This window comes from Zonotrichia albicollis, chromosome 3 (assembly GCF_047830755.1).
Source record: "Zonotrichia albicollis isolate bZonAlb1 chromosome 3, bZonAlb1.hap1, whole genome shotgun sequence".
Classification (NCBI taxonomy): domain Eukaryota; kingdom Metazoa; phylum Chordata; class Aves; order Passeriformes; family Passerellidae; genus Zonotrichia; species Zonotrichia albicollis.
This window is the reverse complement of record NC_133821.1, coordinates 71,039,114-71,064,461: the sequence shown is the minus strand read 5'-3', so window position 1 is coordinate 71,064,461 and position 25,348 is coordinate 71,039,114. Positions and strand designations below refer to the sequence as shown.

Below are 25,348 nucleotides of genomic sequence, written 5' to 3'. Positions count from 1 at the left end.
TGGAAAGGATGGGTAACTCTTAGTGCTGCTGGGCAGGACAGGTCTTGTGATGGGATGGGAGGCAACAGGCAGCTACTCTGGGCTTCCAGCAGATATAGGAGAGCTACGAGGCAAAATCAAACTAGATTTCACAGAAATTAAAAAAGATGGTGGTCAGGGCACTGTTCATTTTGTGTAGAAGAGGGCACTTTTTTATCTCCCACAGGCAAAGTCTGCAGCAAGAGAATGGATGTACATGTATATATATGCATGTAAAAGTTGCATTCACTGGGACACATCCCTACAACTGATCTGTATCTGCAGTGAATAAATCAAATTGGCCTTTGGTCTTGTTATGAGAGATGAGTTAGGAGCTTAGATCTCCCTTTCTCATTTGGTGACAGGAAGACCCACACTGCCCAGAAACAGTTTCGCAGTTTACTAAAACAAAATTTTTTCCCATGGGCTTTGTCCTAGTCCCAGTAACTGATCCCTTCACTCATGCAGTAGGTGGGAGTTTTTTATCATGGTGTATATTCTTCTTCTTAGGTTTGAATACTCTCTAGAATTACGCAGCAAAAATGAAAAGCCTAAATACTGTATTGCTTTAAAAATGGTTTCAAATGATACAGCATTTGAAATATACATACATACATTTGAAATATAATATACATACAACATAAAAATGGTTTCAAAGCTTGACACACAGCTGTAGTGTATCAAGAAAACAGACAATTGGAGGATAAGACAAGTATTTTTGTTTGGACTTGTAGGTTAGTTTATGCTGAGTACTATTTAAAATGAAAAGTGAGAAAGCTCTATGCAGAGAAGGTGAAGGTTTTAAATTTGCGGTTCCTGGGATAATATGAGAATATGAGAAGGTTATAATATGAGAAGATTAAACAAAGCAATTGTCTCTGGCATATTTGAGTAATACTTCAAGTACTTAAGAGGTGACACATTTCAGTAAAGGCAGTCACTCACTGAAATTTGTTGTGGTTTTGGTCTTACTTTACTGGGTTGTAACATATTGACTAAAAGAGATATTTCTGCAACTGTTCCATAACAGAAAAATGAAGGGGGAAATCTATTTGGTTCCAGCTCCTAGCATTGTTTTTTAGATTAGAACTACAAATAGTATTTTGAAGATTATTTTATGCAGTTCAGTATATTATGAATTATTTGTAATTTTTTCCCCTAAACATTAACAGAAATAGATTTCTTTTCAAGTGTTGTATACACAGAATAAAAAATGTATAATGTCCATGCAGGGGACAGTTTATACTGAAAATCGAGAAGGGGTCCTGAGGCATTGGTAGTGTAAGCAACTGCTTTGATGTAACCTAGAGGGGTTGTTTTAAAGCCAGTAGTGATGATGCTGTGTTAGTGATAGCCTGATGATGTAATATGGTGACGTCTGGAGGAGGAGGGATTTTTTTTTCTTGGACTGACTGGCATAGTGGGAAGAACTTTGGGATCTGTAGGTCTTTTACTGATTCTGAAGTAAAAGCAGCAGAGTGAAAAGCAGCTGGAGAACACTTGTTGGCTCTGTGTGTGTGACAGTGAGACCAGCAAAGGGAAGTTAGGTGGTACCTGTGAGGCTGACAGGTGGCGGTAAGGTGAGGTTTTCTTTGGGAGAGACAAAGAGGCGACTTTTAGGCTGTGCTTCTTGGAGGTGTTCGTTCAAAGGGAAGAAGATAAAACTATAAAATTTGTCTCTTACTGATATGTGTGTCTCATGACCATAATTTCTTGCCCTTCTTTTACAATTCTCATTTAGGATATAAGGAAGAAGAATTCAGCTGGCCCTCCTACTTAAAGGCATGCAGGGCTCAAGCTGCTCCTAAATCACTGTTTGAAAACCAGAATGCAGTAAGTACTCCCTTGTTACTAATGGTGTAGTTGTGAGCATGCTTGTGTGTGGTAGAGACTCATAGCACATTTCAGTGATGGCAGACTTGAGTCTAAAATTTAAAACAAAAGTGTTTACAGCAAAATGAATAACATTCTGACATCCTCCACTGCGCAGCTAACCTCTGCAGTTCCAGTTCATTACTCTTCTACTGATCTGTTTAAACTTCTGATGCATTCTTAAATTAAAGATTTGTTATTTGTACTGTGTCTTGCACCATAATCTTGTGGAACAAGAATGGTCTTTCAGAGAGAGTATCTAAGACAGTGAAAACTAACACATTTCATTTTAGCAGCATATTTAGGATTTTTTCCTTTCATTAACCAGAAGTCTTTGTGTTTGAGCATCTCTTATGTCAGCTAATTAGCCTGCTGCCACTCTGTTGGGACAGTTAATTGGGAAATTTGGAAATGGCGTGAATATATTGGTTGTGGACAATGGGGAGATTTCTGGATTTATAGTATTTATCTCCAGTTAAATGTCTTCCTCTATGTAGACAGTGATTCCGTCGGGATTTCGAGTGGGGATGAAGCTGGAAGCTGTAGACAAGAAGAACCCGACTTTCATTTGTGTTGCCACGGTAACAGACATGGTGGACAATCGTTTTCTGGTTCATTTTGACAACTGGGATGAGAGTTATGACTACTGGTATGATGTTTTTGTTTTGTATCCTAGTGAGATGTATCAGAAATGTGTTCGCTTTAAGTGCTGTTTTCTGTGATACTTTCCAGGATGGTGATACAGTCACCATACCAGCTTTTGCTGGATTTTTAAGTATGGCCACCAAAGTAGGTCTTAGTGGCAGATGGGAGGAATTAATTTTCCCATGTAAAGTTGCACGTAAAAAATGCCAAGGTTGTGCTGAGTGGGTGTTTGTGTGTGCTGCTGCATCTGGAATTGTGGATTGATTTCAATTACATATTATCTCTGAGGTTGATAAGTGGAGAATATACACCATGATAATGAGACTAAGTGTACTTGGAGTTAGTTTTACTTATAATTGTAAATTGAATGAAGGGCTGCATGTGTTCATAAGGTTCTTGATCCACTTATGCTGAAACCAAACTGTAGTCATGTTCTATAAAGCATCAGGATAGTGGCGAAATCTGGTTTTAGTCCTGTGTTCTATATTCCAGTGGAAACTGAGATCCTGCTATCCTGACCTGTGTTCAGGGTGACCTTTCTGCATGTTTTATGGTGGAGGGGCTGTGTGTATCTTTAGGAAAGTCAGTGGATGGAGCAGGATGTACTAGGAGCATAAAGATGCTGAAGGATATTTAGGCTGTTACAGTGCAGGTTTGTATTTGCACTTGGATCTTCATTTGACAGATCATTTGGAGCAATGTAGTTTACCTTACAGTCTTTGGAGAGTAAGTTACTGCAGAGCAGGTAGAGAGCATTGTTGTGGATTCCCTTTATGGCCAGGGTTCGGCAGTGGCAACTTAATTGTGTAGCTGAGCCTATAAAATAAATGAAGAAAAATTTCTTCATCTGTATTTGATGACTACTTTGGCACTCCATCAATGAGAATGTCACAAAACTATAAAAGTAACTTCAAAGCTTTGTGAGTGCATCTCTTGAAATAATAATTTTGTGGCCAATGTGACAAATAAACCAAAGTAGAACTGAATTATTGAAGCAGTAGTGAACAGTCAGTTAAGTGAAGTCAAGAACTGAATATCAAGATAATAGACCATATGAGTCAAAGACAAGAAAGATGAGCAATTATTTCCATGAAGAAGTAACACAAACCATACATTTACTCTACAAAGCATCAGGAAACTGGGGATGGGGAGACTTAATCTGAATATTTTGGCATTTGCCTGTTCACTAATAATAGCTATGACATTAATAATTAAAATGGTAGTTAGGCAAAGCTTTCTGTGTGTTGAAACAATATAACCCATAGTTTGTTCAGAGGTAGCATAGGCATCTTTCTAAAATGCTGCAGCCTATATAGCAGACAGATACTGAATTTCAGACTTGTTGTTATTCCAGTGTCAACAGGAACTTTGTCCACTGGTTCTTTTCAGAAGAGGGAGAAGTAGTTTTCAAGTACATAACCAAGCTTTACATTTATAACATTAGTTATAGTATCCTGAAGTGGTTTTTCTGAATTTTATATGTAGAATACATGACATAAAACCCTCCTAAAGGATGAAAAATTTGATGTGGAAAGCTGATAGGTTTTCCTATAGGTTTTCAGAAATCACTGGAGCTGTGCTTACACTGAGGTTAAGCTTAAGTTTTGTTCTTTTGGTGAAATTGTGAAATACCTTTCTGGAAGCAGCGAGAAGATGCTCCTGGAAGTACTGTACATGGAAATTAAATTCTCAGTAATGTGGTCTACCTCTCAGTATTGCATTGAGAATAGTGAGTAGAGAAAGAAAGAAAGAAAATGAGAGAAAAGAGCAGCAAATGAAAATAGCCGTGGAACGTCTGACCAAAAGAGAGCCTGAAAATGTAACCTGAATGCATCCCACTCACATTTTTAATTTTAGATATCAGGTTTGTAAGGGCCTTAAAATATCTTAGGTGCATACATTTCATGTCTACCAACTGCTGTCTCTAACTAAAAACCAAAAGGTTTTTGAGATTGCCCAGAACTGAACCTCACAGTTTCTTTGTGCCTGCATGTAAGTTTCAATCTCAGAATAATAATGAAAGTGAAATTAATTATTTTGTGTGTGTTGGTTATTTTCAAACAAGTACCTTTTTTCTCTGTATACGTTTTGTGTTTTATTTGGAGTAGGCTGAACTTTCTCACTGAGGTTAAAAAAAAACCTTTCCTATTTTTGTATACCTAAAAGAGAGTTGACTGATATTGTGACTTCAGGCAACAGAAACCCACTACGATTGCCTAAGGGTTTTTAGGCTCCAGGCTTTCAGCCTGAAGATACTCTTCCTTACTTTCTTACTAAACATTAGAAAATACATTTTTGGTTGAAAGTATGTACTCTGGCTTGAATTAGTCATTATAGCAGCTCTTTAATGCATGGTCATGCTACTTTCAGTGTGTTATAAATCCAATTAAATTTTCCTTTGATAGTGGCTTTTAGATGGAACAAAAATGAACAAAATTGTCAAATTCAAGATTTTACTTAATGAAGGAGAAGTTTGACCTATACAACATAAGCCTCCAGGTCCTTTCCATCTATTCCATCTCTTTTGATGAAACATAATACTGCTTTGAAAGCTGAAGGCATTCTCATTCAGTGGGACTTCTCAATTTTCTTGCCATTGTCTGAACCTGGAAATGGAATTGGGAATCTTTTGGTATGTCAGAACTATGAATTAAATACAGGTCCATCCTATATTCTTCTGTTTTGCTTACACACAGATCGATGTTGTCTCATCTTCCTAATTTTTTTGTGACCAATGGAAACATAGCCAGAGCTCATGAAAGAGGTGAAGCTGTGCCAGCCTGTTGCTGTTTGCCACAGGAGAAGTGGTGCAATGGCTGTGCTGCACATGCTGCATCCCAGGCTCTGGGTACCCTCATTCCCTTGGCTTGGGCTGAAGTTCCCCTGCAGAGAAGGCAGTACAGGCAGATTTTGGGATCAGCTTACCAGGAGTGTGTTAAAATACAGTGACCCATGTGCCATTCACTGCTCTGTTCCTCTCTGTCTTGCATAGAAAAATGATTTCTAAAGCCTGCTGTGAAAATAAAACAGCTTTTGATTTTTGGAACCATTTTTTGATCTGTATGACTTTTGGAACAGACTGGACTTTGTAATGAGACTCAGTAAGAGGCCAGCCCTGTTGTCCATCAGTATTTACTACTTTCCTAGCAGCCAAGTCCTTAAAAGCTACACTCCTCTTGTTTCATTTTTGAGGTAATTAACTTTGCTCCACTCTCTCTTTGAAAGGAACTGTCTTTTTGGAGGGGTAATATTACATCAAAAAGAAGATAAAACAATCTTAAAGAAGCATGAGTCACAGTGCATGTGTTTAACTATTTAAATGGATAATGAACTGACCCTAAGTTTCCTGTGAATCACTGTGCAGCTTTCTTATCAGACCTTAAATAGAAAATATGATAATGTTTTATGGTAGTGCTATACCACCTCTGGATGCATGCCACAACCTCCTGGATTACATTTTGAGAAGCCCTGACCTAAAATTGTACCAGCTTTAAACTTGTCAATGATGAAGTATTCTCAATTATGCACTAGATGGGGCTGCAGGATAGTTTTTATGTTTTTCTTTTTTTTTTTGCTCTGTTGGATGACTGACATGTCACAGTCAAGACCTCGTATAAGTAGCATTCTTGAGAGCACATTATTATTTATGGGTGTATGGGGCATGTGTGTATGAGTGTTTTTTGATAGATAACATTTTCATTACAGAGTGTATCTACACTTATTAAAGTGAATATCAAAATATTCAAAGATTTGTTTCACAAAAGGGAAAATCAGATATAATTTCAAAATAGAAAATTATTATAACACATATAGTTATTGTAAAGACAATGCTGACCATTTAATTAAAAAATCTGTCCAGAGCACTAGGTGGAGACCTATTTAAGAAAATATTTTGCTGAAATAATTAACTTTTTCAGCAGCAAGCATTATCATCCATCTCTCTTGATCTAGTTGGGATGAGCTGTATATGTGAAACAGATTTTTGGGAAAAATTAGGTGAAAGTGATCAGTAGAAGAATATTAAGTTGTCTTCCACATGTGTCTCCCCCCTGGGATGTGCCCTCCTGCCGTGAGTTAAGGACTGCTGAACCTTACATGTGTTCCTTTCAGGCAGAGTGGTGCACACACCAGGGAATCACACTGTCAGCTGCCCTCGGTTTTCCTTACTGCAGAACTATTTCCTGGCCATTTACATCATGTAGCTCTTCCCTGCTTTGATGTTTTTTTCTGTAGTTAAGATGTCCACAGCTCAGAAGGCTGTGCCTTGTTCTGTCCCTCTGTGTGGCTCTCTTACAGGTTCAGCTGGTGCACTCTGCTGCTTTTGGCTCCACTTCAGCTCCCTGGATTAGCTTCAGTTTCCAGTATGGATATTAGATTTCTTTTTCTGACTGCATGTTCTCACACAACAGAAAGAATGGTTCACAAGTGACATGAATTGTGTGGGCATTGTAATCTTGTTTTATTAGTCGAGCGTGCATTTGTCACGTCTCTATTGCTCAGCAGAAGGTGGTGTTGGTGCTCTGCTGTGATCCAGGGGTAGGTAGGTTTGGAGGCGCAAAATCCTTCAGCTCTTGCTAGTGTTGGTAACCTTTTTTGGCCTAGTAAGCATCCTCACAATTCATGGATCATCGTGTTTTATGAAGCATGTGAGCTGGATGATCTGCCTTCTGTTTTGGAACAAAGGAAATAGAAAGCTGTGGGATGTGGCAAATTGATTGTGAAAGGTCAACATAGCCTTTAACATTCCAGTTGACAACTCTTAAGGCTTAGTCTATTGTTGTTCTTCCAAACTAGATACATATCCATTAAATAACACACATTAAAGCATAATAGTTTTACTTTAAATTGTGTGTGACTTTTACTGATCTCTACTTTCTATTGTTAAATTAACTGTTAGAAGCTAAAAGGCTGTGTGAAATCAGTAGGTGAAGATGGGGACTGTGTGATCTGATTTTGCTGGAACAGGGATCTTTCTTTTTCTAGAGTCAACTGCAGTTGCAGGAGCTGCTCATAGGCTTATCTGTAATGACTGGGTTTTTCTTTTAAAGCAAATCAAAGTCTGGAGATGTTTCATAGGGCTATTTTGTAATTGTAATTTTGTAATGCTGTTGAATCACAGATTGCTTTGTGTTCATGCTCACTGTAATGTCAGAGCATCTTCCAGGAATGCATCTTTTATTGCAATGTTCCTTGGTCATTTGCTTCTTCTTGAATCTTCAAGGCAAAAAGTGTGTGCAGTGGCATTCACTTTTCAGAGTTTTATTAAAATGTATATTCAGACTATGCTTGAGAAATCAAACCAACCCAAATGAACTTAGGAGGTTTGTCCTGGTAAGTGTTTTTACACATCTGCTTGATTATTTTAAGTATAATACTGATAATATCATATTGATCCTGAGCATGGGACTTGTTCCCAAATTTAACTTGGGAGAGTTTTGAAAATCATTTGTGAACTTTACTTCAAAACCTTTTAGGAAGTAAGAGGATATGTCTTTTCAGTGCAGAAGTGTATCTCATACATGTAAAACTCCCAGTGTAAGAGGGATTGAAGAGAGGAGTGCTGTCCCACATTCTTGCTAGCTTCTCTTCAGAGTTACTGGAAAGAGAAAGGAAGAGACCAGGGGAAGCATGAATGACTCACTGGCGTTTTTTTCGTATTTTTTGGAGGCAAAACATTTCTAGGATTCAGTTGCTGCATTTTAACAGAGCTAAATTATCACAAAAGGATTCCTGTTTCCTTTGCTTCCTTTTATTGATGCCAACTTCAGCAATTTAGAGAGTACCTGGTGTGATGCTATAAAAATTAAATACATACAATATAGCTTTATATATTATAGAAGGACAAAAAGTTGGTATTCATGAACTGAGTTAAAATCCTTGGCTATTGTCAGAGCCCTTACAGAGTCTATCTAATGTAAGTTTTATCTGCTTGGAATTATCTGATTGGCATCGTTACAAAGAAATACCAGCAGAATTGTTTCATATATATATAGCCACAAGATAATGATGTTATGTTGGCAAGTATTTTTCATCATTAGTGCTTCACTCTGTTTAGGTAGAAGGCTAGAGGAGTGCTTGTTGTGAGACCAGGTTCTGGAGCACCCAGCCTGCCTTTCTGTTGTTGAAGTTTATCCATACCAAATTTTAGACACCATGTAAAATAGTTCTCAGATTTAAAAAAAAAAAAAAAAAAAAAGTTACTCCATGTATTTCAATTGTGGTGTGCTCCTTCATTTTTTTTTATGCACTGAAGGTTCAAAACTGCAATGTGGTATAGCCCAGTGTCCAATCTACAGTCTTACAATCTTTTCTGTGCTGTGTTTCCTTTTGCAATCCCTAAAGTATGTTTGTGTCCCAGATCTGCAGACCCAGTGTTTTGAATCTTAAGACTATGGAGTGCCTGCATAATTCACCTTTAGTTTCTTCTTCTCTCATGCACAGTTCACTGCACCCTTTTAGGTATTGCACATTATCAGCATGTCATATTTTAGAAGAATTTTAATTAAGGGAACCTAATTAATTTGAACTTCTAGCATGCTAATACTTTCTGAGTAGATAGAGATAACAATTATTTTGTAACACTCAGAGAGAGCAGCCCCACACTGTTTGGTATTTTGCATTAGTAACTCGGGTTGAGGTAAAGTGGCAAGAATACCTGTTATTCTCCAGCTTAATGATGGAGACGTTGACTTCAGAGAGAGATTAAATAGAAGCTAGATCATGAGTGGTTTGGTGTTTTGCTCAGTGATTATTATGAAGTATGTGTCTTCATGCATGGTTGCTCTCTGTGTTCTTTTCTCATTAAGTATTTAGAAGTGTTTGGAAAACACAGGAGGGAGACACAGTGTTTGAGTCTAGACTATTGCTTGGCTGCTTAAGGTTGGTTTCTTGATCTCTCCCTGGGGAGCTGGGAATGAAGGCCTCAGCTACTTCAACTTACTCAGGCTTCATTTTTGGCTTTGCTGGGTCCTTGCAGTGAGTGGGACCCTGAGCTCATGGCCACTGGAGAGATGGAAATGCTGGTGGGGCTCTCCAGAAGAGAGGAGGGGCATAGCTGGAAATATTTAATGTCAGCTACTGAAACACCTTTAGGGACAGGAAATAGTGGAGGAGAGAGGTTGTGCACTGTGATACTGAGTTTATCTAACTAAAGAAGAAATTAGGTGGGGCAGGATCCTGAGAGAAGCGAGGTCGTTTAAGGCCGATCTACATGGGTATTACATGGTTATAATGTAGGGGTTTTAAACTAAATAGAGGCAAACACTGTGTTTGCACAGTGTAGTGCAGTGCCATGCAGAATGATGCTGGCCTTTTGTGTCAGCAGCATGTTTCTTAGTCATCCTGGCAACATAAATACAATGCATTTCATTTAAAAAGTACTGTCAATTGTTTGGCCAACTCAAAAACCATCAGTAAGTACCAATGCACACGTAGGGATGGTGCATGTTTCACAGCAGAGTCTGACAGCTTATTACTTTTCCTGTAGATCAGTCTTACTTTTTGCCTTTATTAATAATATTGAGCACTAATATAATCATTGTGGTATATACATTATATATTATATACTCTGTGTTTTATTGTGCAAAATGTGTTATGTTATGAAATAATAACATAATATGTAATAAGGATATGTAGTTCTATATATAATAATTTAATATTACAGAAGGCTTAAACAGGTTTTCTCTTGTCTGCTTTTAGATCAGTTTCTTTACAGTGTGTGTCTCGTGTTTGATTTTGTAAGAGGACTTGATAGCCAGCACTCGCTTCTGATTTCCTCTGTGCACAATGTAACTGACCCAGTGAGTGCAGTGACAGTGATCTCTCACTGCCTGAGACACGTGCCAGCACATGTAGCTCACCCTGCCTCTGCTGGTCTTCTGTGGCTCTTTTGGCATGCCACAGGCAACTGCAGTAGTGCAAAATAGGATGCACTTTACAGAAAATATGGGAAGTAAGTTGTTAACTCTGAGTAAATGAGTTTGATCTGTTTCTGAAGAGCAGTTTGCAGTCTTGGATCACTAATTCTTTTGTGTAGTTTGGGGCCTCAAATGCTTGTTTTGTTGGTGTTTTTGTTTTTGTTTTTTTTTTGTTTGTTTTGGTTTGGGGTTTTGGTTGGGGTTTTTTTTTCAGAGTTTTTCTCAGACTGACTTTGCTTATGTGCTCTGGGTTACAGTAACATGTTTATAGCTCCATTTAAGCCACTCAGAATCCACTTTTGAATTTTTCTTGCTATTGGCAGGGTGTTGAAGTTATATGTGATTTCCTCCTCCACCTCCAGGTGCAACGTGGACCATTAATCAAGATCTTAAAGTTTCTGATTTCAAATTTTGGTCTTGGCATTGCAAGATTCCATCTGTCTTTGGTGGGATTATGGTGTTCTTGCAACAAGCCAACATGATTCTACCAAGAATGTCTGCTTGTGAACAGCATCATAGCTTCTCAAAAGACACCTATCACTAATTTAAAGGACTTATTTTCTTGATGTTCAAGCAAAATTGCAAATAAAGCCTTTTACTTGTATCGGTGGTAACAAGCCTGTGTTAGATGTATTTGTGTCTTCAGGTTATGTTTGCAGTTTAAGTTGAAGGTGTTGTGGGTTGTTTGGAATTTAAGTCTCTCTTGTAGGTCTTGGTTTGTAAGCATAATAGGGTGTATGAAGAGCTGCTTTTTCAGGCTCTTTTTTTCTCCCCTTCGTCCAGGTGTGAGGCAGCTAGCCCACATATTCATCCTGTTGGATGGTGTAAAGAACATAAAAGAACTCTCATCACTCCACCAGGTTTGTATATTGTTAAATGTCTAAAAGATTTAAGGTGGCTGTAGTCAGCTAGCATCATAAAAATGTACAAATTTACATCATTATAATTTACAATTCTCCTTTTTCTTTCTGTAATTAGGAATTGATATTTGCAGAGATGTAATTTTTTTACAAGACTTAATATATTGAAAACAGAAGTAGAATAGATGTTTGGCATTAAGTATGCAAATACATACTGATTTAGTAAAGAGACATCTACTTAAAAGACATCCCTTGAGATCTGAACAAGTTTGTAATTTTGACTGAATGGCTGACAAGTACTGTAAGACTCACGTTCTGAAAATGCTGATAAAGCAAATCCCAGGTGTATGAGATCATTGCATAAGAGAAACATCTTCATGTGAACTGAGTGTGCAAGGTAACGGATTGATGAGAAAATTGTCTTAATGTGATCAAGAATCAAACTTGTAGGGGGTGTTTGAAATGAAGGAAAATGCTATGAGAGAGGTGAAGTAAGGAAGTGTATTCATTAGTGTGAAACCTGAAATGTTTTTCAGCGCTGTTGTGTATGGCTGGATGACCTAAATGCCCTGTTGCAGAAACTGGCATCTGGGGTTTGAGAACATAGAAGGTTGCAATTGGTTAATACTAACTTTGACAAAAATTCTAATCGCTCTTGAAAAGTCATAAGCAGTCTGTCTGCTAGGATGTAATGGAAGCCTATTATTCAGTGAATCCCTTGTAAAACAAATTAGAATTGGTTTTGTTCTCTTCTAGCTTATGAATACTAATATTTAAACTTAAACTTGAAGTTCTGGTGTAGACTTGAAGGACAGGCACTGCCTTTTCTTTAACAGCCAAGCTGTCTTTGTGTTTCTTCCCTAGAATGTTTATAAATTTGACATTTTCTGAGAAAGGCAACATCATCTTTGATGATGTCTGTAGATGATTCATAATGTCCAGGGTATTTTGTTAGAAAATTAGTAAAAAATTGCTCACTAAAAGACTAACAAGTAGTCAGGTGTGCTCAACCGTGGTACAATGCTATCACTGATTAGATTGTTCACCAGTGAATGACTGTTCATTGCTTGAATTAATTTCCTCAGTTAAGTGGACAGATTTTTCCATTCCACATTATTTATATTGCAAAGGGAATCACAGAATATTCTCATATACAGAGCAATCGTGTACAATAGGTACTCAGTAGTGTGGATAAGAGGATTGTTGACTCTTTTAACCTGTATGGTGAATGTGTCAGAGACAATTTAGAAGAGCCTTTCTTGTAATGATTTTATAAGTCCAGTGTATAAATCAAAACAGTATTATAAAAGTGCTAGGCACTCTGTAAATTAGACATTAACTTCATTTTTTTGCACTGCTGTGTTTAATTTTGCTCGTGTTTCTTCTGTGCCAGATTATCCACATGCTAAGCATTTTTCTTGGGAGAAGTATTTGGAAGAAACCAGTTCATTACCTGCACCTGCAAGGGCTTTTAAAGTGGTGAGAAAATGCTTAAATTTCTTTCATGCTTTTAAGTTCATGTAATTAATTTGTTTAATACATATATGGTTCTCCTATGTTTCCAAATGAATCCAGTTAATTAGTTGCAAATAGGTGGTTTATTTTTATGCAAGTTTGCAGTTCACTGTTAGAAATCAGATTATTATCAATAACTATTAATGCATTATTTTAATTATTACAAATGGGATTAAATGCTACAAATGTATTACTAATGAGTGTAATTTGCTATGGAAAATTACTGCCTACTTATTACAAATAATAAGGTAGCTACTGAGTCATGATAACATATTTTGAAGATACGTATTTCTGTACATTTTATATGGTGCAGTGTGAAAAAAAATGTAAGAGGTTAGTCTGCTTGACCATCTAGTCCATTGTCTTGGGCTTGTTTTCAGGGCCCTTTAGCAGAATTTTTCTTCTGCAAGTTTGCAGCTAGGGCATGTGGGCAGCACCCACAGGCAACTTCCCAGCTTAGCTTTGGGGTTTATGGGCAACATCCTTTTCTTTTATCTTTGTTCTTGCTAGTTTCTTTCAGTGATCCATCTTTTTGAGTTCTTAAGATTTCAGTGATGGTCAGTAGTGCAGAAAGGAATCACACAATGGCTTGTGCTGGAAGGGACCTTAAATATCTGGTTCCAATCCCCCTGCCATGGACAGGGACACCTTTCACTAGACCAGGTTGCTCAGAGCTCCACCCAGCCTGGCCTGGAACACTTCAAGGGGTTGGACATCCACATTTTTAGGCAACCTGTTCAAATGCCCCATCATCCTCACAGTAAAGTATTATTTCCTAATAGCTAATCTAAACCTAATCTCTTTTAGTTTGAAATAATTTCCCGATGTCCTGTCACTACCTGCCCTTGTAAAAATGCCCCTCTCCATATTTCTCATAGGCTCCTTTCAGATAGTGGAAGGCTAAGCCATCTCTTTTCCAGGCTGAACAAACCAAATTTTCTCAGGCTTTTCTCATGGGAGAGGGGCTCCATCCCTCTGTTCCTCTTGGATTGCTGTTGGGAGCCAGCATTGTGTGGCCGGTAGCTCCCAGCCCTTGTCTCACAGCATCCTGAAGCACCTTTGCCTCACCTTTTCATATTAGGGACACTAATTCTCAACTTTGCTGAGAGCTGGATTAACAAAAGGCAAAATGTGGTGTTTATAGCAGTTCTGGGGTCAGTGGATTACCAGAGTTATTCATGACCTGTGGTTTATCACCCCAAGGTGTGTCTGTCTTGGTAATGTTTCTCAATCTTACATTCTCAGCCAAATACTCCTAGCAAGGATTAGGAAGTTATTTGTTTATATCTGAGACAGTAACAGTGCTTTGTGTTGTATTATGGGGGGAAAATTGAGTTCTTAAACTGCAGCTGAAGGAAAAACACCAATACTCTGCAAAGTCCTAGAGTGACAGATTACATTATGTTCATAAAAATTAGAATAAACCTCATAACTTCTCTTGTGAATATGTTCCTTTAAAATGGAAATAATTTTGCTTTATTTTTCATAACCACAGATGACAAACACAAAATCTGATACTCCTACCAAAGATGCTGAATTTATCAAAATAGTATTACAAACCCAGGCATTTGGCCCTGCTTTTTACTGTTGTGCTGTGAATTAGTTATGTTTTCAGTAGGAGAGTGAAAAAGGGTTTGATTCTTGAAATCAAAAATCCATACCAGAAAACACAAATATGTTTCCTGTACACAATTTCATAGACATTTCAGGCAGCTGGTATGTAATGCCTTATTAAATACTGTAATGAAACTGTTGGCCAAAACCTCAAGGAAAAGTTTTCTAGAGAAATTAAGAAAAAAAATTGATTCAAACCGAAGATACCCATTTAGATTTTTGGATGGCTTGAATCCAGTCCACTCCAGGAGAACCTGGAATCCCCAAGTGGTTACTTTGTTTCACTGTATTGATAACTCTAGTTTGAATTATGTTTTTAAGCTTGAATTTCTAGTAGAGGGAGGGCAGATTTGAAAAAATAAAGGCATAAAATTTTTGATGGATTAGATATATTTTATAGCTGCATCAGATTTTGAAGTTTTGTTGTTTCACACAATATTGTTCTTCTTTTCTAGAAACCTTCTCATGGCTTTCAGAAAAATATGAAACTTGAAGTGGTTGACAAGAGAAATCCAGTATTTATCAGAGTAGCAACCATTGTAGATACTGATGACTATAGAATAAAAGTAAGTTCCTCTGTCTTATTGTACTATCCTACCTAAGTAAATGATGAGGATTTCATAAAACCAAAATGCTGAGGTTGTAAAATTAATCATGGAAAGAAATAAGTGGTATTGCTCTGTCCTGCTAAGCTTTTGCTCTTGCTTTTCCCTAATTGATCTATGCATAATTCCTTTGAAATAGGTTGTGTTGTTGTCCTCTTAGATACTTGTGCTGAGGTGGGTAGCTAGAGAGCAGAGTTGAATATAACTGGAAAATTGCTTTGGGAATACCAGATAGAAGACAATTGTCTATTCTATCAAAAAATGTGAATATTCAATATCAAGTGTCAAAGGGCTGCTTTGATATTTGTATTAGGGACCATAAAATATTTGGTTTGTGTTAATTGAATCTGTTTCTAAAAGTTTCCAAGGGGAAGAGAGAGATACATGGGAGATATGAAAGAGCCCTGATCTGTTGTCCTTTGTCAGTGATTTCTGCAATTCTGAAGTTTCTGTCAATTTTGGGCTTTGGATTGCATTAAACTAAGTATTTTTAATGTGTTTTGCAGAAGCTGTGTACTTGTATTAATTCTGTTTCATTGTATGAAACAGAATTAATTCAAGTACACAGCTTCTGCAAAACACATTGTGTAAGAAGGGCTAACATATACCAGATATCCAATTAGAAATGAAGGATGTTTGCAGTTTGTACAGATTTACTAGGCATACCTGTTATTTCAAGTAGGAGATGCAGCTGACATTTCATTTTGAATCATCTGAATTAATTTCTGATAGGAAGTCATGAGAAGCAGTATCTTCACACCTACACATTTTCTACTTCAAGGTGGACATGCAAAATAAAAACCAAAAAGGAAACAGAAAAAAACCCATCCCAAAATAAAGAAAAATCCCACTCCCCAGTCTAATGTATTAAAGGGTTTGTAACTTCTAGGGCAGTAATTTAACTCGGTAGCATCTGTTGAAAGAGCTCTGTGTGTGTGTGTCTGTGTGTACGTGCATCCATACCTGGGTGCGTGAGAGATCTGAGGAGTTTGCTGGTACAGAGATCATGCAGGATTTGAAGATATTTAGCTTTCATGGAAAAAAAATTTGTGCATAACCCATACTGGTGCTGTCCTGTGAAGTCACGTGCTTCATTTTCTCTTCAGTTTCAACTCTTTATCCTGTATAGTCAGATTTTACTAAAACTCTGTTGCTTGTATGATTGCGGGGATTGTTTGTCTTTTGTGACAAATTCATTTTTGTAGTCCTTTGCTTTACTGCTCTGCTGTTCTTAAATCCAGTCCAAACAGGAGATTTAAAAACATTTTGATTTTTGTGTGTTTTATGAGACATTAAAAAGGCAGAGATTCATGCTTTAATATAAGTATTAATGTGAGAACTGCATTATTTCTGGAATTTAAGCCTGACAACACAGTAAACAACCATGTGACATATGTTTGTTTACTGTTTACTTTAGTGAGAGTGTGCCAGAGTCCAGAATGTAATGTACGTATATTTTCTGTGTAACTGAAATAGTTCTCTGAAAGTGACTTCTCTATCGGACATGTCATTTCTAGAGATTGCTCAGGTAAACTGCTTTTATGAAGAATTTTCCTGATCCAAAATGCACTATTCTCCTTTTTGTATTTTAGGTTCATTTTGATGGCTGGGATAGTATTTATGATTATTGGACTGATGTGGACAGCCCTGATATCCATCCTGCAGGCTGGTGTACGAAAACTGGACACCCTCTTCAGCCCCCACTTAGTAAGGGAAACCACACTCTGATGTAATGATGGTAAAAGGCATGTGTGCTGTGCTGCCTTTTGTCCCTGCCAGTGCCATTCAAAGAAGAGAAGCCACTAAGATATGCAAAATAATTGCAAATGTGACATTTAGTGCAAAATCAACAGTCAGTAATTAATCACTTTTTAGTAGATGGTTTTATTGACCCTTACTGCAATGGAAATACAAGAACCAAAGTCAAAACCAGAAGTGGTGTAAAAGATCTGTTGTGTAAAATCCTGGCCCTCTCAAAGCCAGCACTGAAACTGCTGTGGCACTCAGTAGGGGTGCAGGGTACCACTCTTAAGATCCTTTGTTCACATCTCTCTGGATGGTTACTATGCTTTCTGGCTCAAAAGAGTCCAGAGTGCACTGAGAAGGCACTGCTTTCAGATGCTGTGGCAAATCCTTAGAAACAACAAACTTCCTTTTCTTCTTCAGCTGAGCAAAGAGGGATTAATGGTGCCCACTTTGAAAATAAATCTAATGGGAGCATGGTACCAATAATAACACTGGATTTACCAGCTTGTCCTCTCTGGGGATTTTGCTTTACTTGTTGAAGAAGTGGGAGAGGCTGCAGGGAGAAGAAACTTTTTGGTGAATATATCCCTGCCTAGCCCACCGTGTTTCTGGGTAATGGCAGTGAAATCACTTTAGCCAAACTTTGAACAGATGAGTTTTTAAGTGAGTTGGTTTATATAGTGACTCTGAGGTGTGATTTTGCAAAAGTGCTGAGTATTCACAGCTGTTAGAAGGTCAGAAACAGCTGTGCTTGGAAAATAGAAAATGCTGAGCAATGCCGAGTACTCAGAAAAAAATTAATGCAAAATAACTGAGATAAGTCACATTATGTAAAATATCTGAGATAAGTGTGAATATGTTACCTGAAAATCACAATACCTCAAGTCAATGAATGCCAAGAAGAAATTACTCCTATCCAGGGTGTGATCAGAGTATATTCATTAGTTTTCTGAGCACTCCAGCAGTACAGTGATGACTGCCTGTTAGGAAGTTAATCATTCTGCCTTCAGAATCTGAATGGAGTGCCATAAGTGCCAAAGCACAAAGTGAATAATGAGGAGAAGACAGAATGCTGCATATCTGCTTCTTAATCTGAGATGTGCTGTCCTGTGTGCTGAATGAGCAGCCCGGTGGAAAAAGTAGTCTGTGGCCACATGTATAAAAATTGTATCATAAGGCAGAAGAGCTGAATAAGGTACAACGTTTCTGTTATGCAAGATTGATATATAAATAAAAATCTTAACCTAGGTGGGAGTATAAAATATATAAATTGGTTTTTTTGAGACATTAAAAGAAACGAGGTACAGGTGCCCAGCATGTCATCTCCTCTAGGTGGTGGCTTAGGAGGCACTGCTCATCCCTTTTAGGATGTAACTGGTAGAAGTAAATTTCTGTTAAGCTACAAAAATTAAAATGGATGATATGACGGGAGAGGAAGTTGACCATCCATTAAATAGGAAAAAAGTAACAATCTACTCAAATACTTATAAAATAGAATGATTACTGAATAAAATATTAATCCAACAATATGACTTAGTTTTATTACCATGTAGAATATTTAAAAAATGTTAATATTACTTCCATGCAAGTTAAAAGGCATTTCCAGACTTCTGCAAGGGTTTCATACGGAGGGAAGAAAATAAGGCAAGACAGTTTCTGCCTCAGTCTGTATGACAGGACTTTCAATGATGAGGTCCAGATCCCTGCCTTTCACATGAGAAGCTTTGTGTGAATGCTGTGCAATGTTAGCAATATTAGTCTAGAGCGGTTCCCAGTAGTCATGTATTCATACTGTTTTCAGATGTAATGGAGTCATCCTCAAGGATTATGACCTTTCTGATAGCACTTAGGGAATTAAGAGCCAAGTGTTGGTGATGATTTTAACATTATTTTACAGTGATGTGAACAGCAGCTTCTCATGTAAACATGGACAACCAGTTGTAGCTCTCTTAAATTACATTTTTAGAGAGTTAAAATTTTTAAGTGGAGAGAGAATAGTTATAGGGAGTTAATTTTTCAAAATCAGAACATCAGTGAAGCAAGACTTCTCTTTACAGAAACATCTCTATTCAGATAAATCCTCCTCTGAGTCACTTGCTACATTATAAGCATGATTTCTGTATAAAGGTAGAGAAGGTAAAATTCCCTGTTCTCTCACCAATTACAGTCATTAAAGGCTATACAAGTCTTTGGACTTCAGTGTAGTGATAGTTCTGTAATTTTTGCATAGCTGGAACATTTGGTAAAAAAGGCTTTTAGACTACTCTAATTATACATAATAATTCTCTGTCCTTCATTATCCATCTGCGAACAAGAATCTTTCATCTGGAAAAATGCTTAAATAGACCTTTTCATGTCTGTATTGTTATCTGTACGGGGAGATACAAGTTCATGTGCTGTTCAGGAGGAACAGGAGGGGCCCAGTGCGTTCCTGCAGAGGCTCCGCAGGTGCTCCCAGTGCCGTGTGCTGGAGCACGGCTGTCTCTCACTTGCTGTGAAACTCTGGCTTATGCATCATGTTTGCTTGGGTCTCAAAGCTCCTTTTGACACCCTTTGATGTCTCTGCAGGCATCATTGTACGGGTTGGTGAAAATCAGGTACACACAAATTCAGAGAAGGGAAAAAGTAAAAAAAATCTGATGGCTTCTTTTATTTAGTAGGATTTTCAGCCTTCGTTTTCACATCTTTTTTACTGGAAAACTTCAGTTTCAAAATGTGTAAGAACAGTACACATTACAAACACCTCCCTGTCTTCAGGAACAGGGATAGGGTAGCTTACTTTTTCTGTGCTCTTGCAAAACAACCAGGTTCCAAATAAATGTAGATTGTAGAAGAGAAATTCAATGTCATGCAATTCCTCCAAGATTTGTGTTCTTTATACAAATGTAGTTCTCTTGTAGAGATTTATTCACATGGAATAAAATTATTTCTCCAGTGGATTAGGTTGTTTAAATCTCCATCATGCTTTTACAGAATGTATTATTGAAGTATTTCTGTTTACTTATTTCCTCATGCTTGCTACAATGCACTGGTATTTGTGCATATTTATATAGCTTTTAAATATTAGATAATTTTCTTGAGTCTCATTTGTAATTTCACCTGGCATACAGGTCCCTTGGAACTGGTGGAAGCTTTAGAGCATGGAGGGTGTCCCACAGCAGGATGTAAGGGAGTTGGACACATTAAAAGAGCAAGACATATCGGCCATCATAGGTATGTTCTGTGAAAATTATTTTATTCTTTCAATTGAGGGATGTGTGCAGATGGTTCTTTTAAATTGTTGCTCATAAGAAAACAGATCCAAGCTGGAAAAAAAATAGGAAATCTTGTAAACCTAAATATGCAGTTATTTCAGTTGCCATGGTGAGCATGCTGAAATAAAGATTAGCAATCTGTAACTTCATTTCACCAGGGTGTGCTGAGATAAGATTTGCTGTACATTACTTTTTGTCACAATTGGTAGATTCGGTTACTCTGTATTTTGTTCCTTTGAGGATTCCTCAGCTTGCTGTCCAGTTTGCAAAATATCACAGACAGATATATATATAAAGCAATAACTTTTAAACCTCTCGAAATATGAGGCCACTGATTTTGTTATGGTCAGGTGTTCTTGTTCTGCATGGTTGGTAAGGGTAAGGATTTGCTTGTTGGCTTGGAGCAGTGCTAGGAAGGAAATTCTCATTGACGTATTCCCGAATGACAACTTGCTGCTTCTATTTAGTGTTTCTAAAGATACTTTGTTGGACACCTTCAGAAGAAATATTCAGAAATATGAACATCCCATCCTAGACAGTAGTTGATATTAGCACCAGAGAATGGAATGGAAGGGACAGAGATACAATGACTGAGTAAATGGAAAACATTTCTCAAGTTGAAATTTTATTATTTTTAAAATATTTCCAGTGTGTAGTGAATCCAGACTGTTTCAGTAAGGGATGTACTAGTAATATAGTATGTTAAGTTGAGAATGAAGCACCATAAATATCATCCTGTTACCTTTTTGCAAATTAGAGCTTCCAAAAGTTGTCATTTTTCCATTACACAGTCATAGAATTCTCAAATGTCATAATCCTTTGTTCTTCCTGCTCTCTGATATGGTTAGATGACTGCTCTTTGGTTATTTATCTACACATTTTTAAAAATATCTTTTCAAATTTCCTTGATCCAAGAGTGAGCTCTGCAATCTTTTCACGTTTTTGATGAGATCATTATGTCCTGTTGACTCAAGTTACGCTGCAAGGTATTCATGGTGTATCACCATGTGTTGAGGTTCTGACTAATCCCTGTCAAAGATACCTGGCCAGCAAAAACTCACTGTATTACATTTTGATATGCAAAAGGCATCTTCTGCTGCAAATTCTTCCCTGTCTGCAGCAGAAGCATTGTTTGTGCTGTTAGGTGCACAAACTATGAACTAAACTAGATTTGCCTAAAAAGCTTCCTTACTGCTTATCTGAAACCCATTTAATTTCACATTCTAGTAGACTTGAGTGTGGTAAGGTTTATCGTTGCATCTAATCTGGGGGACAGTAAATTCCAATTCCTTACCAAGTGCTATCTCAATTGCTTAGAATCAGGTTGACATACCATGGGTTTCATACCCATGTATGAAACTTAAAATGAGGAAAAAAAAAAGAAGGTAAATTTGTTTGAAAAGTTTTTCATTTATGATCTCTCTAAATAAACATTGGCAATAAAAGTTTTAATGTTTTAGATGGAAGGGATGAGTAAGAGCTGTATGTCTATTTACTTTGTGTATCCTTTGCTTTTATAGCTACTTTTTCCATGCTATTTAAAGGTCGTTATACTTACTCATCCTAAATATTAAGAAAAGAAACAAACTCATGGCATTTCATTGTGCTTCTTTTTTTTTTTTACTGTAGTCTAAGCAATCCAATTATTTGCACATTAACTGATAGTTCTGGGGTATAAAAATATAACCAAGGAGATTTTGTTGAATGTAAGACAGATATTTGCTGTTTCCTAGCAAGTATATTTTACCAGTAAGTATCTTATTCACGAGCTATTGATTTGCCCTCTGTGATGATGCTCTAGTTTTGTTCCTGAGTATTTCTGTGGAAAAGAATGAGATTTTTTCTCCTCTGGAGCCTACAGACTTGAGGGTCCAGGTTTCCACAAAAATTCTAACATTGTACCACCACTTTTTTTTCTGAATTAACCAAGAGATTTTAAAATTTGTACAATTTTCCACATCAGGTAGCATTCCCTTGGCTCTTTTATCTTGGCAACATTGAAATGTATTTAACCATGCTTATCTTGTTTTTTGTGATGAGGTGCAACGCATAAATGCCTGTGTGCAGAAAAGATGATAATTTAAAATGCTAAGTAGCTCTGAAATAATTTTGAGAGCTTGTTCCTTAGGAATTAGATGAAAGCCTCTGTGATTAATTATATAGCAGTGCTAAAGCATTTATTTTTTGGAAAAGTCAATGTTATTAAGGACTTGGTATCTATCACCAGTTGATGTCGGGTTATGTGCGGCGCAGCTGAAACAGCCTGACGTACAGGTTGTTAGCATTATGCAGATCACCTGCATATTTGTGCTTGTGAATTGTATACCCTGATGTTTAATGCATGCAGTAATTCTCAAGTTCAAGCAGGAGCGTGAAGAGGTCAGTTGTAAGTAGTTCATTAGAGTTTTGAGTCAATTCTTCATGAGTAAAGATTTTTGCCTGAAACTTCAAACTTCCTGTGCATTTTGTGCAAGCTGAAGTGAGCTGAAGTGCTGTGGTAGAGGCTGTATTGTAGGAGAACATGTTACATAAACATGGAAACCTCAGGTCAGCAGGAGGTCACATCTTTTTGTTCAGTGGTTTTTGATGCCAGTCTCAGGGTCATTGGCACCAGCCAAATCCATTCTAAAGTACTCTTGATTTCTTGATTCATCTTCAGACTGTTGAAACAGCTTTCTCCTGAAAAAATGAATACTTTGATGATACGCATGCACTTTAATTTGCAATGAGAGAGAATAGTTGCATTGATTGTTATGAGACTAGTTAAAAATTTTTCTTAGTTTTAGTTTAATTTAATTAATTAATTTAATTAATTTTAGTTTTCTTAAAGCCTGAAGTAAAGAGATCACTTAACAAAATCTGTCAGGAAAAAAAAAAATAAACCAAAACCCACATCCTTCAGATGCTGTCAGGATCTTTTCTCTGATGGTTTCTTGCTAATCATATATTGCTGCCAGCTTTGTGATCACCTGGACATAGGCTGCTCTAGACAGTCTAATCCATCCATTAGTCCAGTCTGGACTCATACAGCTTCATCTCTTGGCAGTGCTCAGCAGTAACTTGCACCTGAAAGGCAATGAGAAGCTGGTGTTGGTGACATTTCCAAACAGTACAGCTGGACCAGGAGACCTGTCTGTGGCTTAATACAAGTTTGCACAATATTCCAAGTGTTCAAAAAGACTAATAATCTAGATTTAATAGTGCTTCATATTCAAGTTCTTAGACCTAACAGAGTGCTGCCTTACTCCTCTTTAGTTTGAAGAAGAATCCTGGCCTATGTTCCCTTCTGATATTAGGTGTAGATGAGAGTATTGCATCTGGACTCTGTGCTTCAGAAAATTTGCATACTGCTACAAGATAGGAGTATCTTCAAATGTCTGGAGAGTCTAAGGTCCATGCCTACCAGCAGCCCAGTTTTATCCTCCTACCCTTGAACTTTATAGAAAAGAGATAGGTATGTAACTGCACTTAGAGATGGATCTTGAGTGTGACAGAAGAGCATTTGCAAATAAACACAGGTGGGGTATGCTACTCAACACTTCTCTTCCCTCAGTTCTGGAAAGGGCTAGTAATGTAAAACCTGAGTTGAATTGAAAATCCCAGGCCTGTAATCAGAATGGTGCATTGCCTTTTTCTCTCTTCATCTTTCATGATTCAGTAAAAAACAGAAACTTATTTTAATGCTGCTTTTATTCAGCATGTGCAGGACTCTGGAAACAGTGGCTCCCTTTCCTTGGAAAACTGTGTCATGGACACACAGATTGCCAGGCAGTCTGCTGCCATTTCAGTGGTGCCCTGCAGACAGCTAATTATTGTGCTGTGCTGATCCTTCAGCATCTGGAGATGGCTGATTGCTCTTGTGTGTGGGGGTGTGTGTGTCAGGTGGCATTAATGTGAATGCTTGTTTACTGAGGCAGCTCCAATGATAATTCAGGTCTTGGTGTTGGACTGGTTCCAAAGCTGTGGGCAGTGCTGGGGGCTGTACAGCCCTGCCAGAAGAATAGCAGAGGTTTCACATTGAGTACCTGCTGCTTTTGCTTCATGCCATTCTTCCTGAGCCTCTGGCAGACCTTGGTACCCCCAAGCCAAGGACATCTGATCATTTAGGAAACAACTTTCTGAACTTGGGCTGTTTTCAAAATGGTGGGCTAAAGCAAAATGTTAGCTGAAGCAGAAATCCAGGTTTAAGGTGACAGAAGAGTTAAAAATTCTTATTTAATATTAAATAACCTGAACACCAAGGCTTCTGAGCCCTTGAGATGAGTTGTGTTAAAATCTTACAGTTCTATATAAATCGAATACTTCTATTATGTAGGAATAACAAGATTAATTTTTTTCATTCTTTGTAGTAGACAAGTTAAACTGAACTGAAGGCTGGAGGCATTGAGATTCAGGAGCATTTACTGATTGATCCAAAGTTCATACACAGGTTCATTCATGCTGTGTTTTGTTGTAAACTAGCTAACCATGGAAACCACATGGGTTCTTTTGTTGCCTCAAGTAACAGTAACATCAGAGGACTATCAAGGTGTTTTTTAAAAATTACACAGCAACTTGAATGATTAATTACAGAGAAAAAGTCATCTGAATCTAGTGTTCCAAAGCATTGTTAATATTATAACTATTGTTGACTGAAACTGTCATTCAACTTCAGTTTTTCCTGAAAATACTAAAGGGAAAGGTAGTATATAAGCAGACAAGTTATAATAAAGGACTGAATATTTAGGCTTTTTCTTAGGGTATTTTGTTTGTTTTTTGTGGGTTTTTTTTAATTTAAAACCTATTAGTGGTGTTGGTAAACAGAAAACCTGCGGGAGTCTGACTATTATATTGTCAGATTTCATTGGGACTGTAAGCCTTGCTTAATAATACACAGCTGAAGTTAAATACCACATTGGTAGTGTTTCCTTGTTACAGCCCTTTAACTGCTCAGAAACATTGCTCAAAACACCTCTGTGAGCCTAGGAAGTCAAAAGAAAATTACATGCTTTGCCCTGTAGCAATGGCAGAACTGAGATTAACCAATATATTCATGAATTTCTGAAAACTGTATTTCATCACAGTGGTATGTGTTTGTCACAGCAAGAACTTAAATCACAGTAGCACTGATACCTTCAAACCTTTTTCTGAGCAGAAGCCTGTATCTTTTATCTTGTATTTCTTTTGAAAGAGAATCATTGTGATAGATGCAGCAGCATAAGTCCTCTGGCAGAGGCTAGTCCTAAAACACACAAAACCAGTAGGCTGAGAATAAATGTAAGTAGACATATATAAATAGATTTAAAATAAAAGATTTAACATTC

General features: G+C 37.4%; 1 protein-coding gene across 8 annotated transcripts in view; it reads left to right on the top strand.

Annotated features, from left to right (window-relative positions):
* Positions 1–25,348, top strand: part of L3MBTL3 (L3MBTL histone methyl-lysine binding protein 3) — a 78,446-nt gene that overhangs the window by 35,719 nt on the left and 17,379 nt on the right. For all 8 annotated transcript variants that reach the window (XM_074537814.1, XM_074537818.1, XM_074537817.1 and 5 more), the window contains exons 10-16: positions 1,760–1,851; positions 2,388–2,539; positions 11,235–11,311; positions 12,705–12,790; positions 14,896–15,006; positions 16,638–16,752; positions 19,902–20,004. In XM_074537814.1, the coding sequence (XP_074393915.1) occupies positions 1,760–1,851; positions 2,388–2,539; positions 11,235–11,311; positions 12,705–12,790; positions 14,896–15,006; positions 16,638–16,752; positions 19,902–20,004 (736 nt within the window). The remainder of the gene's footprint in view (positions 1–1,759; positions 1,852–2,387; positions 2,540–11,234; positions 11,312–12,704; positions 12,791–14,895; positions 15,007–16,637; positions 16,753–19,901; positions 20,005–25,348) is intronic.